Consider the following 17,633-nt stretch of genomic DNA (forward strand, 5'->3'; position numbering starts at 1 on the left):
AGCAGCCATTCTTTCTGGGGTGAGGTGGAATCTCAGTATTGTTTTCATTTGTACATCTCGAATGACCAGTGATGTTGAACGTTTTTTCATATGTTTATTTGCTGTTTCTACTTTTTTGTCTGAGAAATGTCTGTTCATTTCAGATGCCCATTTTTGGATTCGGTCTTTAAATTTGCAAGGTCTGATTTTTTAAAATTCTTTATAGATTCTAGATAGTAAACCTTTGTCTGAGGAACAGCAGGTGAAAATTTTTTCCCACATTGTGGGTTGTCTCTTCACACTGCTGGTGGTTTCTCTTGCTCTGCAGAAGCTTTTTAATAAGATGAGATTCCAGTTATTGATTCTTTGTGCTAGTTCACGTGTGACTGAGGTTTTTTTCGTGAAATCTTTTCCTACACCAATGTCTTCAAGAGATCTACCTAACTTCTCTTCCAGCTGGTTTAGTGTTTCTGTTTTAATATTTAGATCTTTGATCCATTTTGATTTTAGTTTAGTGCATGGTGACAGACATGAGTCTAGTTTTAATCTTTGGCAAGTTGAAACCTAGTTTTTCCAGCACCATTTATTAAAGAGGCTATCTTTCCTCCAGTGGGGGTATTTGGCTCTTTTGTCAAAGATGAGGTGTCTGAGTGTGTATGGAGTTGTTTCTTCATCTTCTGATTTGTTCCACTGATCCTCGGGTCTGTTTCTCTGCCAGTACCAAGCTGTTTTTAATCACAGTAGCTTTGTAGTATAGTTTCAAGTTGGGGATTGTGATACCCCCTGCCATGTCTCTGTTGCCTAGAATTGCTTTTGCTATTCTAGGTCTCTTCTTGTTCCAAATGAATTTTCAGATTGTTTTCTCAAGGCCTGTGAATTATGCTTTTGGAATTTCAATTGGGATTGCATTGAATCTATATAGCAGTTTTGGAAGTATGGCCATTTTCACTATATTGTTTCTTCCTACCCAGGAGCAAGGGATGTTTTTCCATTTTCAGATATCCTCTTCAATCTCTTTTTTCAGAGTGCTATAGTTTTCAAAGTAGAGGTCTTTGATTTCTTTTGTTAGGTTGATTCCTAGGTATTTCATTTTTTTGGATGCAATTGTGAAAAGTGTTGTTTCTCTAGTTCCTCCCTCAGTGAGTCTGTTGTTCATGTACAGGAAGGTTATTGATATTTGTGTGCTGACCTTGTATCCAGCTACCCTACTGAATTTGGTTATTAAGCCTAGAAGACTTTGGGTGGAGTTCTTGGTGTCTTCTGCGTAGAGTATCCTGTCATCTGCAGATAATGACAATTTAACTCCTTTGTTTCCTATATTTATTCCTTTTATTTCTTTCTCTTGTCTAATTGCTATGACCAGTGTTTCCAAAACTATATTGAACAGGAGTGGTGATAGTGGACATCCTTCTTTTGTTCTTGATTTTAGTGTGATGGATTTCAGTTTTTGACCATTTAGTATGATATTGGCTGTTGGTTTTTCATAGATGGCTTTTATCAGGTTGAGATAAAGATCGCCTATTCCAATTTTCTGTAGGGTTTTTATCATGAATGGGTGTTGAATTTTGTGGAATACTTTTTCTGTGTCTGTTGAGATGATCATATGATTTTTGTTCTTGGCTCTATTATTGTACTGTATTACATTTATTGATTTGCATATGTTGAACCATCTCTGAATTCCTGGGATGAATCCCAGTTGCTCAGGCTGTATGAACTTGATGATCTTCTGCACTGTGTTTGCCGGTATCTTATTGAGGATTTTTGCATGTATGTTCATTAGGGAGATTGGCCTATAGTTCTCTTTTTCAGTGGGTCTTTCTCTGCTTTGGGGATCAAGGTGATGCTTGCTTCCAGGAATGAATTTGGGAGTATTGCTTCCCTTTAAATTTCAGTGAAGAGTTTACATAGTAGTTGCAATAGTTATTCTCTAAATGTCTTATAGAATTAAAGAGTGAAGCCGTCAGCACCCTGGTTTTTCCTTGTTGGTAAGTTTTTAATTACATTTTCAATTTTATTGATTGATATTGGGTTGTTTAGAATTTTTAAGTCTTCTTCATTCAACTTTGGTAATTCATATGTATCTAGAAATCTGTCCATTTCTTCTGTGTTTTCCATCTTATTGGTGTAGAGGCTCTCAAAGTAAGTATTGATGATCCTCTGGATTTCTGCTGGTTGTATTGTAATTTCACCATTATTATTTCTAGTTGCATGGATTTGGGCCTTTATTTTTTTGATAAGGTTGGCTAAGGGTTTGTCAATTTTGTTTATTCTTTCAAAGAACTCTTTGTTTTGTTGATTTTTTTGTATCATTCTCTTAGTCTCCATTGCTTTGATTTCTGCTCTGATCTTTATAATTTCCTCCCTTGTATGAGCTTTGGGTTTGTTCTGGTCTTCTTTTTTTAGACAATTGAGGCTCAGCATTAGGTTGTTCATTTGAATGTGCTCTGTTTTCCTAATATGAGTATTCACTGCTATAAATTTCCCTCATAAGACTGCTTTCATTGTGTCTCATAAATTCCGATATGTTGTATTGGGATTGTCATTTAATTGTAGAAACTGTCTGATTTCTTCTTTAATTTTCTCTGTGACCCATTGGTTGTTCAGAAGTGTGTTGTTCAATTTCCAAGTGTTTATGATGTTCTTGTGGTTTCTTTTGCTATTGATCTTCAATTTGATTGCACTTTGATCTGATAATATACAGGAAATAACTTCAGTTCATTTGCATTTACTCACACATATTCTCTGCCATGTGTGGGAGGAAGTATCATATCTTGAACAGGAACCAGAGAGGGACTTAGGGGCCAGGCTCAGGCTTTTGTAATTAGTTGCTTTTGTGAGACTTCACTCCAGGAGACCAGCATTCTCTTGTGAAGGTGTCCCCTGTGACCCCTACCAGGATCAAATGTACTAGCCTAGTACCTTCCAGTATTGCCTTCCTGGGGGCCAGGCCTGCATGCTCTGAAACAACCACTGCACATGGAATGATTATACAGATTTATGAGGTCAATAAGTGAATTTTCAAATATTTTTAGATCAAAGTATTTCTTTTTGTTCTTGTAAATATAAATATTGTTTATATAAAGCATCAGAATATTTTTTACCAGGAACATTCATTGTTTTAAAAATATTGCCTTGGGCTGGGGATTTAGCTCAGTGGTTCCGGCTCCTGCCTCACAAGCGCAAGGTCCCGAGTTTGATCCCCAGTACCAAAAATAAAAAATAAAAAAAAAAATATTGCCCTTCTAATAAGTAGCATAAATACGGATCCTGAAAGATCAGAATAAAGGCAGGATACAGGTTAAAATCTGCCAAAGGAGGAGATATATCTTTGGAGTTTGACAGTGGTCCACACATGGAACTTTTGATTGTCTACTCTATCGAGCCAGCAGGGACATGATTCAGAGTATTGCCGACCAGAGAAATCCACCAAAGATCCAGATATCCAGTGTTTACTGGAGTTCAATGCCCTTCAGTATTGGGGCTTAATACATAAATTACTCTTACCTTGTATGAATGATTCTCCATTAATTAATATCTTACCAGTACATAAATTGCTAGAATATTTTTCCAGTATTACTATTGAAAGTTTTATATTTGTCATGCAAAGCATAGAAATATGCTTTCCATGGGGCATAAAATATGGCAGCCTTCTTTTATAGTTGAAAATAAACAAGGTTGGGACTAAATAAAATTGTGAAGTATAGAAAGTTTCCCCCCTAATGTCTATGTCTAGTATGCCTTTTTAAAAAACTGCTCCTCCCTACCTAATATTATTATAGTATAGTTTTCAGCTGGGAGCATTTGTGCCCACCCCCACCTCCAGGTCCAACTGGTAACATTTGGAGATATTTTTGCTTTGTTACAACTTGGGTGAATGCTACTGATATCTGGTGGGCAGCAGCCATGGATGCTGCTAAATATCCTACAATGCACAGGCCCGCCCTTTACAATAAAGAGTTAGGCAGAGGTTAAGAATGCCAAGTTTTAAAAACCCTGATGCACGAGTCCTCTGCTTTTAGATGAGATGTCCTCCTGCTTCCATCTTCCCTCAATTTGTCACTTCCTCCCTGCCACACATTCTTATTTAGCAAAAGTGAATGATGCGTGTTAAACCACTTAACATGGAAAGAATCTTGTGAGTAACTTGCCCATCTCATTTAGTGCAGCTTAACTTAGCCTGGCTACCTACAGTGAGTTTATCCAGCTATACAGGTAGAAAACACAGTCCTCTATTAGACTGTTACAAGACCATGCTTGCTTCTCACAGCAAACAAGATCAGAAGCTCCCTCAGGTTTAATAATTCTCTGGAGAGACTCACAGAACTCACTGAAAGCTACTGTATTCCAAGTTTATCACAAGGGCAGGATACGGGTTAAAATCTGCCAATGGAGGAGACATACGGTCAGAGTTTGACAGTGGGCCACACATTGAGCTTTTGGTTGTTCATTCTGTGGAGCCAGGGGTGAAAGCTCCTGTGTATTACAGCACTCAGAGTATTGCCAACCAAGGAAATCCACCAAAGACGCTGATATCCAGAGTTTTTACTGGGGTTCAGTGCCCTTCAGTCTCCCCTCAGAGGTTCACACTAGTGGTTAGTGATCAAAGCCTCCAGGCAAATAGAGACACTCCTATCAAGCAAGCCTTTCTAGGGCTCTAGAGGTCACCTCCTATGAGCCAAGGGAAAAGGACAGGCCTGTCTGAGTAAAGTTAATTCTCATTCTCTCTCTCTCTCTCTCTCTCTCTCTCTCTCTCTCTCTCTCTCTCTCTGTCTCTATCACTGCGTTGGAACCAGGGCCTTTACACTGATCTACATCCCCCTACTTTTTTTTTTTAATTTAAAGACAGGGTCTCACTAAGTTGCCCAGGCTGGGCTTGAACTCACCCTCCTCTTGCTTCAGCCTCTGAGTGTGCCACCACATCCAGTTTGGGTAAAGCTAATTCTTGACTACCCATCCCACAGCTGGTATTTTAGTTTTCAGGTCACCTTCATTATGGAAAGAAAAACTGTAGATAATGGGTTTTTTCCACTAGTCTAGTGGTGTGACCAAGAGCTTTTTGAAGACATTGTATCACACATTGCTCTTTTTCATGTTTGCTATATATGCTCCTTAAGCTTTCACTGAATAAATTAATAAATTAGTGAACTTGTCTTCAGTTTAATGATTTCAGGTATCAGATAGCAGGTGCTGATTTTGCCATGCTGGTCCTTCAATGATCTTTAGAAGTGACTTCAGAGATCTTTGTTTCATAGATGAGGAAGCTGAAGCCTGGAGACAAGGCCTCTGTAACTAAGATACAGTGGAGGTCTCTTGATCCACTGTTGAATGACATTTTCATCACACCTTACATATTAAGTGGGAAAAAGGTTCATAAGTTTTAGATGAAAGATAATAGGTTCACAAGATAAAATTATAACTATCTCCTAAGGGGCTTAAGATCCTCCAAAGGAAAATAAAATAGACCCAAACAGATATTACAAAGCATAATAATTGTAAAAAAATAGTACAGTATAAATTACTATAGGGTCACAAAAGAGAGGTTAATTACCATGAGTTGGGACAATCAGAAGCAGCTGTTTAGAAAATATATTCAGGCTTGAATATTAAAGCATCTTGAGACCTTTAGATACAGGAGGGAGGCATTGCAGTGAGGATGAAAGGTGACAAAAGGAAAAGATAGTGGAGGACCTGTTCAGTGCTGCGCTGCCATCGAAGAACAAAAGTCCCAGATCCAGTCATTAGATAGTAGTTTTAAAAAACAATCTCTTCCCCTCAATTTGTTATCATGGAAGAAGTTGCTGAGACCCATTTCCTTCCATTCTAGCCTTTTCTGAGACCTAGAGCCAACCTTCTCAAACATGAGGTGTAAGCATTGCAATATGTATATATATAAAATTAAAGTTCATTCCCATGAAAAGGCAAAGAACCAGTGATTAGGTTTGACCAAGCAGCTTTTTGTGCTCATGTCTATACTTGAGACATCTGTTTGCCTACAAAGTTAGCAGATACATATTTTCCCTCAAATGATGTGCTTTGTTATTATTCCATTCAAAATATTTGCTGATTTGCATGATGATTCCTTCTTTGACCCATGTATTATTTAGTACTATATTTCTTAATTTCCAGACGTAAAAATGTTCTGATTATCTGTTCTGATTATTCTTAGAAAACAAAATCTACATGATTTCAAGTCTTTGGAATTTGTTAATATTCCAAGTGCATTTTACATTCTAAAGTTGATAGGTACAGCGTATAATTAGGTCATGTATAATGATTTTGTTCGGATGTTCTATATTTTTACTGATTTCTTTTGTCTACTAGTTCTGCTATTAGTGAGAAAGTAGTTAAATCTTGCATTGTTATTAAGGATTTCTATTTCTCTTTTTAGTCTTTTGCTTCATATATTTAGAATTATTTATCTTCATGGTAAATTGAACTATAGCATACCTTTATTGTTATGAAATACCTATTCTAAATGCTTTTTGTCTTTTGTCAGTTATTAATATATTGATATAGTTTTACAAGCTATCTTTTGTCTGTTTCCATTATCTTTTCCCATTATTTTTACTTCTCACTTTTCCAAAGTCATATATTTAAAGTATCTCTTCTTAGTAGCAGATAATTGAATTCTGTTTTTTAAGTATAGTCTGGCCGTGTTATACATTTAGTGAAACATCCTATTTACATTTAACTTAAAATTTATTGTCTTACTATTTGCTTTCTGTTTTTTCTTGCTTCCTTTAAGTTTCATTTGTCTTCCTATTTTTGCCTTGTTTGTTTTTGTCATTCTACTTCCCTCTTTTGTTATTTTGATGGTTTGCATTCTTTAAATACTATTCTCTCGGTGCTGCCCTACAGATTAAAACACTCTTCTTTAATGTATGAAATCTAGTATAAGCTAGTAGTTTTATTTTTCATGGACAGTGCCTCAATTTTACATTATTTTCAGTTCTACAATTTCCATTTATTCCTTTTCTGTTATTTCCAATTCTCTGCTAAAATTGTTGACTTTGTCTCTTAACTCATTGAAGCCTGATTACGTTAAAGTATATGTCTGATATTTCCATTATCTGTATCCCCTTCTGGATTTCTTTCCATTTGTTTGTTTCTTTTACTTTTTTGGATAGAGTATCTTGCCATCTGTGTGCGTTGTGGTTTTTTGTTGTTGTTGTTGTTTTGTTTTGTGGTGCTGGGGATCCAACCTATGGCCTGTGCCTCCTCTACTAAGGATCCATATCCCCAGCCCCTGTTTTTGTTTTTTGTTTTTTTTGTTTTTTTCATACGGGGGATTGAACTCAGAACCTTGTATTTGTGAGGCAGGCGGTGGAACCACTGAGCTAAATCCCCGGCCCTGTCTGGTTATTTTTAATTGAATACCAGACATTGTAAATGAAAAATTATATAGAGATCATTTATTGTTCTGTGTCTGTGCTGTCCACTGTTGTAGCCAACTGTCACATGTAACTGTTTACATTTAAATTATAAAATTTAAAATTCAGGTCCTTGTTGCACCAGCTCTATTTCAAATGCCCAATAACTCTGTCTGTGACCATTGGTTCTTTTATCAGAAAAGGCAGAGTGTTTCTGTTACCACAGAAAGTTCTGATGGCTAGCATACCATTCAAGGTTCTTGTTTTTCACTAGGAAGGATTTGCTTTTACTTATGGCCCTAGCAGCATTGGACTCTCTGATCACCTTAAGTGCAGTTGGATTTGAGATCATTCTAAAGTGGCCTTCAGCCCTTATGAAGGATGATATACTTCTGTTTATCTTTCAGTCTTAGGGTATAGCCTTTTGAAGTTACAAGCTAAAACCCAGAGGATTCCTAGGGCTGCCAGTAGGTCCAATAACTAACATGTTTAGGATACTTTCCCTTTCACATGGTTCTATTTGATTTCATTTATAATTTTATAATCAGTATACTTTGTATCTTTATTTAAAAGATGAGCAAATTTAGGTTCAGATATACTGAATAAGCATAGTTAGTTAAGGGGGATAAGATTCAAACCTATTTTCAGACCCTGAATCCTGTGCCTGTTGTTTTGGCTGATGGCTGGCAGTACTGTGTATGTCTTTAAGTGTGTCACAAATGCTAGATGCAGGCACGAAACAGGTCCTTCTTACTAACAGTTCAGGCCAGACTGCAGTCCCCTGTCTCCTTTAAAATGAATTGAAATTGAGTCTTCTTCTCAATACTTCAGATAACTGAGCTCCTTAATATTGAAGGTAGTTTAGACTAACTCATTCTAGATATTACATAAGTGCGAGTATATTTCTCATTTCTTTTCCAACTCTGTATTATATAGCTTAATCTGAATTCTGTTAACTATGTTCTTTTTCTTTCCCAAGGTAACTGCTAAAATACCAAGCACGGCAGTTACTAGACCTATAGCTACTGGATATGGGGTAGGTTTTTGTAAGCCAAAAATATTAAATGCATTTTCTTATACATAAGCTCATGTTGGGCAGTTCTAAATGGTTTTGGCTGCTTTTCAGTTTATGACCCAGATATATTTCCCATTTTGGATAGTTGTGAACATCAAAAAAGTCATTAGATTAACATCTTTGAACATTCTAGCCTTGATGTACATCAGAAATATTTATTACTCTTTCCATTTGTAAACTTTGTTTGTTGATTGACTTGTGTTTATTTTTCTATATAATATAACCAAGTCTTATGTGTTTTCCATTCATATATTTTATGTGCAGTTATATGTTATATACATGTAATAGTGTTTATAATTATAAAAAACATTTAATATTAAATGAAGAAATAAAATTTAAGGAAAATATTTCAGGGGTGTGTGTGTGTGTATATATATATATATATATTTTTTTTTTGGTACCGGGGATTGAACTTGGGTCCCTGACAGGGGTGTATATTTATGTCTTGCCTTAAGGACCTTTGGAGGAAAGGTACCTCTCTAAAATACTATAAAAAATGGTAAGCCTTAAAAATCTTGTGCAAATTACCTGCAATTTGAATGGTTTTGCTTATATAAAATAAGAAGGGAATGGTAGAAAAGTGGAATAATGGGGTAGAGCAGCATTTCCTAGTCTTTATGGTAAAATTTTCTAAGGGGTCAGAAATAGCTTCAGAACCCAGAGCCCCAGCCACTTGCTTCCATAATGGCTTTTGTATGAACGAAGCCAAAACCTTCTACATACATAACCAAGTGCATCATAGAATTCGTGCTTTTATCAATTGGCCCAAGTATAGGTTACTCATGCATTTGATTTTTGATGCTGTGTCAGAATAAGAAATAGCAGCCTTTTGCTGTGAAGGGTCTGATGGTCTCTGTGGCAGCTGTCCATCCATCTCTGCATTTGTAATGTAAGAGCAACCAGACAGTATGGAACTGGACTCCAATAGACCTTCATTTAAAGGCTATGGGTTGTAGTTTGCCTACTTGTATTTTAGAATTTGATCCCATATCCTCAGGTGATAAATGGGAAAAAATACATTTCGATTTACTCAATGATAGAATGACGAAAACAATTATGAAGAAAATATTTGTAAAATTGAAGGTGGTTGTTTCTTAGGAATCTTTTTGACTTACTTTTCTGTTTACTAGTCTAAGACATCCTTGATGTCATCAATGGGAAGACTGATGACAGGAGCTATTCAGGTACCTCTGTCACATGTTGATTTTGTGCCTTTCTTATGACTTAGAATTTATTATCAAGGTTTTTCTTCTTTATATTTTTAAATGGTAAATAAAATGTTACTTTTATAGTGCTTATGATTCTTTAATTTGTGGGCTACGGTTTGGGCTATTCTAAATATTTGGAGGCATGCTTTCCTTGGATTTACTCAGGACTGAAGATAAATCCCATTGGGGAGCGGACAGAGAATTGATAGCCTGCTTATATGTTGTATCAGAACCTGCTTTTCTTCCTATGCTATTATTTACAGCAATTTCTGTAGTTTCTCTCGTGGCCATATTGAATAGCTAAAAGGAGAGCAGTTAACTAATAAGCTAATTCATATTTTTTTAAAAAACTGAGACCAGTCCAGTTGGATCAAGGAATGAAATTTTATAGCAGAAAGAGAAAGTAGAGATAGGATTGATATGTAAGGAGGCAGAAGTAAGGAGTAAGTGGATAGTAATTTAAAAATAAGTAGTAAGTATTAGGGCTGTATTAAGATATATGTCACGTGCAGTTGTCAATCTTATTTAAGAATTTTTACAATAATTCCTTTTCTTTGAAGGATGGAGTTACTAGACCCATGACAGCAGTGAGAGCAGCTGGGTTTACCAAAGCAGCTTTGAGAGGTTTGTTATGCCATTTCTACTAATTGTTTTCCTCAGATCTCTTAAATTTGTACTGTTGCTATGCATATAAAAGTCATTACTATTTTAAATAAAATTTAAAATTCCATTGATTATAATTGATCATTATTTTAGGTATTACTAAAAAAGGAAAAGGATGATGGAATTGTTCCATAGGGATGGTGGTTACAACCACTATGTAATTTGTTGAACTGTGTGTGTATATATATATATATATATTTTTTTTTTTTTTTTCTTTTGAGATATGGTCTTGCTCTGTAGTTCAGGCTATCCTTGAGCTTACTGTGTAGCCCAGGCTGGCCTCAAACTTGCAGCACTCCTCCTGCCTCAGCCTCCCGGGTACTAGGATTACAGGGATGTGGCACCACGCCTGGCTTGAAAATGTGTGCACTTTATTTTATGTAAGTTATATTTAAAAATGAAAGGTAAAAACAGTATAAATATATAAAAGTTAAATATAATTAAAACATACAATTATGATAAAATGTTTATTATAGCAATAAGGAAAATTAGAAATCTAATGCCAGTTACATGATTGATGATTTTAGAGTTGATATAAATGCTATCTGATTTTTGCTTTTACATGTTATAACCCACAAGTTTTATTTACATAGTTTCATGAAAGTGTGTTAAAATATATTACCAATTTCTTGACGTATGAAATATTTAGGTAGCCATAATAAATGTTACATCCATTTAATAGGTAGGTAATTAAACCATTTAATAAGTAGGTAAATTCCTTGTGCAGGATTTCATGTTTTCATATTTTCTTCACTTTTCCTGGGATGCAAATTCAATATGAACTCTTGTATTTTGTCTCAGGTTCTGCATTTGACCCCCTTGGTCAATCAAGGGGCCCTGCTCCTCCTTTGGAAACCAAAAATGAAGATAGGTATGCAAGTCTTTATGCTGTTGTTTGGTTATTGCTGCTGCATATTTTTTATTTTCCAAGTACATAATTTTAAAGAGCTTCTACTTCAGTTTAAAATTGTTTTAAGTATTTCTATTTTCCAAATATATAACTTTTAAGAATTGTGTTAGTAGGTAAGTAATCAAAATATCATATCTCATTCTTGGAACTAACAAAAGAATCAAATCTCAGACTAGTCTTGTGTGTTTTGTGCAAATTTATTGGGATATTATTTGACTTGAAGGCATCCAGTTGTTATGTGTGCCAGTAATAGTGATTATCTTGAAGGCCAAGTGGGATTGCTAAGTCTTCTGATTATTTTAAAAGGACATTTTCAAAGAAAAATACCAAGACTACTCATAGAAAGTCGGTCTGCCATGTTACTATTGAGCACTTTAATTGATGTGGGTGAGTATTTGCTGGGAATCAAACCCAGTGCCTTGTGCTTGCCAAGCATATGCTCTAGCATTGAACTCCATTCTCTGTCTGATCAATTTAATTTTTTATAAATTAACTTAGTTTTGTGCTTTGAAAGCTGGTAACTACAATAACCATTCATAGAGCTGTGCGATTACTGGTATCTAAGTACTTTGATATATATGTCTTATAAATAATAATGACAACTAACATGTACTGAGTCCTGTGTGTACAGGCAGTGGTCCAGATCAATAAAGATGAAACTGTTACTGCCACCAGTTTTTGGAGGAAGAGAAGCACACAGATCTTGACTTGGCCAAGGCCAATAGAGGGAAGGGCTGAGATTCAGACACAATTAGTCTCATTCCAGGGCTCATGCTTTTAACCATTACACTGGTTTATTTCTATATAACTCAAATTTTTAAAGTATAATTCCTCAACCCAGTATTTGGGGCTATTGCATAAAATACATAATTTTGTCTTTTTGGCTAACATGGAACCTCTATAGAAAATCAGTTTTATTTTGTATCCTACTTAATTACAGAATGTTTGCTAATAAAATTATATTCTTTTATTTAAATATCATGCCATTTAATATCTTTTTAGCTGCTAAAAACAGAAGACAAGTTTTAAAACACACAGAGAATTAATAAAAACCTTATCTTACACAACAGGTCTGGGGGAAGAACAGTTCAAGTAATGATTAATATTTACTGCTCACTGCCATCCATGGTTTGACTCTGTTTGATTCTGTTGGCTTTCCTAAGAGTCTGCCTGTCACCATAATGCCGAGAGAGTGCTGAGAGCCCAGCTTCCATGTAACTGAGAAAGCCTGACTACAGAAAGTCCCAGTTTCATTCTCTTGTAAAAAGGAAAGAAAATCTTTGCAGAAGCTCTCTACTCCAAGCAAGTGTGCTTTCACTTCTCATTGGCAAGAAATATATCACCTCCTAGGTTTGACCCGACTCCTGAGAAAGGAAAGGAGATGTTGTATTAGGGTTCACTAGTGGACAGAATCGACATGAAATATATCTATGATTACATAAGGGACTTGTGAGGTCATCTCATAGCAGAGATGACAAACCTTTTAGAGACTGAGTGCTAAACTGCAACCCAAAACTCACCTATTTATTGCAAAGTGTCAACACTGCAATTAAACCTGAATACTGAGGTTATAGTTTACAAAAAAACAACTCTGCATTAACTTCTTTTGTCTTAGAAGAAAAAAACAGTAACACATGTGCCAATAACACACGTGCTTATAGGATCTGAAGGGAAAGAGTCCAGGAGCCTTCAATAGAATTAGAGGTAGAAGAATCTAAAATGGCCCTCTGCATGCAGAAGAGCCAGAGGGTCCAGTAATAGCCTAAGGTCCAAGGCCTGGAAACTCCTGGCCAAGTCACTAGTGTGAGTCTGTGTTGGAAAACCAAAATGTCTGCATTAGAAGGCTGAAGAGTCTGAGCTGGAAACTTGAAAGAAGTAGAGACCAGTGTCCAAAGGCAAGTGTTGAACAACAGAGCTCCTTAGAAGAAAGGGGTCATGACTCACTTCTTCTCTCTCTTTTTATTCTGTTTGGGCTACAAGCCTGTTGGTTGGTGCCACCACATCTTCAGTTTGCCTACATGTCAGTCATCTACAGACACATTCAGAGCTCACTAACTAGCTAGGCAGTTCTTACTCAAGTTGACATGTCACATTTATTGATCACAGATGCCAGAGACTGGCTTGACTTCTGTGTGCAAGAAATAAGGGTGGGGGTGACAGGCTCTTTTTAAGTAGATATCTGACAGTATCCATACACAGATGTCATTTCCTAGGTATTTGTTATAGACAGGATAGTTACTTTAAATGTCCTAATAAGGATCTCTTAAAAATTTTTAACTTTGAAATTTTATATTAATATTTTTAGTTTAATAATCTATAAGCAATACTTAAAGATAAAAAGTTTATTGCAGGATACAAATCAACATTCACAAATTTTTACACATCTATAATCAACTAGCTGGGAAAGATAAAAATGCATTTACAATAGCCTAAAAAATACCTAGGAATTAACCTATAAAAATCCTATAATATGGAGGATTTAGCTCAGTGGTTCTGCTCCCTGCCTCACAAGTGCAAGGTCCCGAGTTTGATCTCTGGTACCAAAAAAAAAAAAATCCTGTAATATGGAAACACAAAAGACCCAGAATAGCCAAAGTAGTCTTAAGCAAAAAGAGCAAGACTGTAGGCATCACAATACCTCATTTCAAATTATACTACAAGGCCCTTGTAACAAAAACATCATGGTACTGGCACAAAAACAGACATGTACACCAATAGAATAGAATAGAGGACACACACACACACACACACACACACACACACACACACACATATAAACCCAGACAGCTACAGCTACCTGATGCTTGACAAAGGAGCCAAAAGTATACATTGGTGAAAAGACAGCTTCAAACAAATAGAGCTGGGAAAACTGTGTATCAGTATGTAGAAAAGAGAATCTAGATCCCTTTCTCTTACCCTGTACAGAAATCAAATCAAAACAGATTAAAGACTTAGGTATGGAATCAGAATATTTGAAACTACTAGAAAGAAAACATAGAGGAAACACTTGAAACCCTAGCCACAGTCCAGAATAGGACTCTGACAGCACAGGAAATAATAACAGCACAGGAAAGAATCAACAAATGGGAATACTTCATACTACAAAAGTTCTGTACAATAAGGAAAGTAACCAGCAGATTGAAGAGACAACCTGCAAAATGGGAGAAAATCTTTGCCAGCTACTCTTTAGATAGAGAATTAATATCTAGAATATATAGAATTCAAAGATCAAATAGCTTAGTTAATAAGTGGGCAAATCAATTAAATACTGGGGCTCCTAGAGATTTCTTAGTATTTTCTCTGTAGATGATCATTTCATCTACATATAAAGATTTTACTTCTACCTTGCCAAATCCTATGCTAGTTGTTTCTTTTTATTGCCAGATTATTTTGGTTTGGGCCTATGTTTCAAAGTTTAATAGATGAAGAGTAGGCATATCTACCCTTGTTCCCCACCTTAAGGAGAAAGCATTGTATCTTCTGCATTCATATAAGGCATTCTTGCTGGAAGTATGGAGTACATGTCTTATCTGTTGAGAAGGTTCTGTTCTACTTCTAGTCTCCTGATAGCTTTTACCATGAACAGCTGTAGAATTTAGTCCAATACTTTTTTTGCAACTACTGACAGGATCATATGGCTTTTTCCTTTCCTCTGTTAAAATGATGACTTCTGTGGGTGGATCTTCCAATGCTGAACCAACACTGCCATCCCTATAACAAAACCACTTTCTACATCCTGCCAGATCTGACTTCTAATAGTTTGTTTTGTTAAACAAATTTTTCATCTATGTTCATACTTTTCTCTTCTATTATCTTTATCCAGTTTTAGTATTAGCACAATGCTGATTTCCTAAAATGAGAGAAGTGTTCCTTCTTTTTTCTGCTTTAATTGTTTGATATAATTCATCAGTTAAAATGTATATGAGCCTGCTATAGGTAGGTTTTCAAGCTAGGAATATACTTTCTTTAATAGGTGCTATTCAAATTTTATATTTCCTCCAGAGTCAGTTTCATTAATTGGTCTTCCAAGGTACTTCTTAGAAGTTGTCAAATTTATTTCAAAAAAGATGTTTGTAATATCCTTTCTATATCCTTTTAAATTCTGTAAAATCTGTGATAATATCCTCTAAATTTTGATATTATAATTTTTTAAATGTATAATTGATATTGTGTAATGGGAAGAAAAGGTCTAAAGGAGTAGGGGATGTGGGAGGAGTAGGGGAAAGGAAAGAAGGGAAAAGAAAAAATATGAGAAAAGGAAAAAAATGGAAACAAAGTCTTTGCAAATAGGGAAGGGTGGAGGGGGTGAAGAGAGGGCAGGGGAAAGGGAAAAAAATAAGAACCAAGATACGTCATGTAAAGGTACAAGATCCCGATGATGAATGTAACTGTATTTTATACCTAAAATGTACCCGTAAACTTAATGAAAAAAAATTAAACACTTCTCAAAAGAAATACAAGTGGTCAATAAATATATGAAAAAATGTTAAATATCTTTAGTCATTAGAGCACTATAAATCAAAACTACCCTGAAATTCCCTAGTCAGAATGGTAAGAATGGTAAGAATTCTGACTAGGGTAAGAATGGTCAAGAATATAAAATGATCAAGAATAGAAAAGACAATAAATGCTGGTGAGGCTGTGGTGAAAAATGAACTCATATTGTTGGTGAGAAGGTAAACTAGGGTAGCCACTATAGAAATCAGTATAGAGGTTGCTCGGAAAACTAAAAACAGAAATAACCATTTGATCCAGCTATACTTCTAGGTACATTTCCAAAAGAATTAAAGACAGCATACTATTGTGAAACATGCATGCTCATGTTTATGGCAGTAGAGTTCACTATAGCTAAGCTCTGGAAACAGCCTACGTCACTATCAACAGATGAATGGATAAAGAAAATGTGATATATATACATGCTAGAATAATATTCAGCCACAAAGAAGAACAAAATCACGTATGGAACGTTAGAATATCATGCTTAGTGAAATAACCCAGACTCAGAAAGTTAAATATCATATGTTTTCTCTTATATGAAAAACCAGAATGAATGAATGAATGAATGAATGAATGAGAGATGCCAGGAAACTAGAGGACAGACTTCAGGAGATGGGAAAAGGGAAGGAGGAGGAAAGGGGAAAGGAAGAGAGGAGTAATGCAATTTAAAATGATCGAGATATGTTAAGTGCATGTACCAAATTCCTGAAATGAACCTCACCAATGCGTGTGACTAACATGTACTAATGAAATATATACATATATATAATGTGGAAAAAAAAGAAAGACATGTTAAAAATATATTTTAAAGTCTATGATGATTATTCTGCCCACTAAGCCTCCAATCGAAGACTATTTGTTGTCTTGAAAAAATTATGATAGTTAGGAACATATTTCATGGGATGAGAAATTAGGCTTTCCCACTTTGCTATATTAAGGAGAAATGGTATGAAGTTACTTTATTGTGTACGAAATTTATTTTTCCTCTAATAATAAAGTTTATATTAGGCAGAAATTGAGATTTTGGTCAAAGGATATAAATTTTCAGTTAGGATGAATAAGTTCAAGAGACCTATTGTAAAACATGGTGACTAGTTAAGAACAATGTCTGTGTACTTGAAAATTGCTAGAAGAGTAGATTGTAAGTGTTCTCATTACAAGAAAATGTGTGAGATTATGTATTATTTAACCTAATTTATCTCACAATGTTCACATATTTCAAACCAGGTAGTACACCATAAATTATTAAACATTATGTTCTACACCATAAATTTTTTAGTAACTAGCTGTCAATATTTTAAAATAAAATATATGGCAAAAGATGAATACAAAACAATAAATGCTAAAAGGTAAAGGAACTCTTCACATTGCTGATAGGAATGTAAATTACTAGAGCCACTATGGAAGTCAGTATGGAGGTTCCTCAAAAAATTAAAAGTAGAACTCCTGTATGACCCATCCATTGGTATATATCCAAAGAATTAAAGTCAGCATACTATAGGGATACCTCGTATCCATATTTATTATGGCACAATTCACAATAGCCAAGATATGGGACTAGCCTAGGTACCCAACAATGATGAATGGATAAAGAAAATTACACAATAGAGTATTAGTTAGCTGTAAAGAACAATGAAATTATGTTGCAGGAAAATGGATGGAACTGGAGATCAACATGGTAAGCTAAGTAAACCAGATTCAGAAAGACAAGAATTTCATGTTTTCTCTTATATATGCAATCTAAAAACATGACATGAAAGTAGAAGGGATACTATTATTAGACAGAAGAAAGGGAATGGAGAAGTGTTGCATGTGGATGTATGTGCAGGGGGGATGCATATGGTCAGAATATATGCATATATCAAAATACCACATATTTTATAAAATTAATAGGCACCAATAAAATAGTTTTTAAAAGACATTTATTAGAT

At 35.2% G+C, this 17,633-nt stretch overlaps 1 protein-coding gene across 12 annotated transcripts in view; it reads left to right on the top strand.

Annotated features, from left to right (window-relative positions):
• The window catches only part of Ift88 (intraflagellar transport 88), a 132,045-nt gene that overhangs the window by 12,004 nt on the left and 102,408 nt on the right, over nucleotides 1-17,633 (top strand). For 8 of the 12 annotated variants that reach the window (XR_002386189.2, XM_087199409.1, XM_087199405.1 and 5 more), the window contains exons 4-7: nucleotides 8,329-8,385; nucleotides 9,555-9,608; nucleotides 10,193-10,256; nucleotides 11,097-11,166. Coding sequence is in view for 11 of the 12 variants with exons in the window: in XM_087199409.1 (XP_087055535.1) it covers nucleotides 8,329-8,385; nucleotides 9,555-9,608; nucleotides 10,193-10,256; nucleotides 11,097-11,166 (245 nt within the window). In the remaining variant the exon portion in view is untranslated. The remainder of the gene's footprint in view (nucleotides 1-8,328; nucleotides 8,386-9,554; nucleotides 9,609-10,192; nucleotides 10,257-11,096; nucleotides 11,167-17,633) is intronic. The other 4 variants (XM_087199404.1, XM_087199407.1, XM_087199408.1 and 1 more) reach the window with 1 other exon arrangement.

This window comes from Heterocephalus glaber, unplaced genomic scaffold (assembly GCF_053883595.1).
Source record: "Heterocephalus glaber isolate CG9 unplaced genomic scaffold, H.glaber_assembly_v1.0 deba00001719, whole genome shotgun sequence".
In the NCBI taxonomy this organism is placed as follows: Eukaryota; Metazoa; Chordata; class Mammalia; order Rodentia; family Bathyergidae; genus Heterocephalus; species Heterocephalus glaber.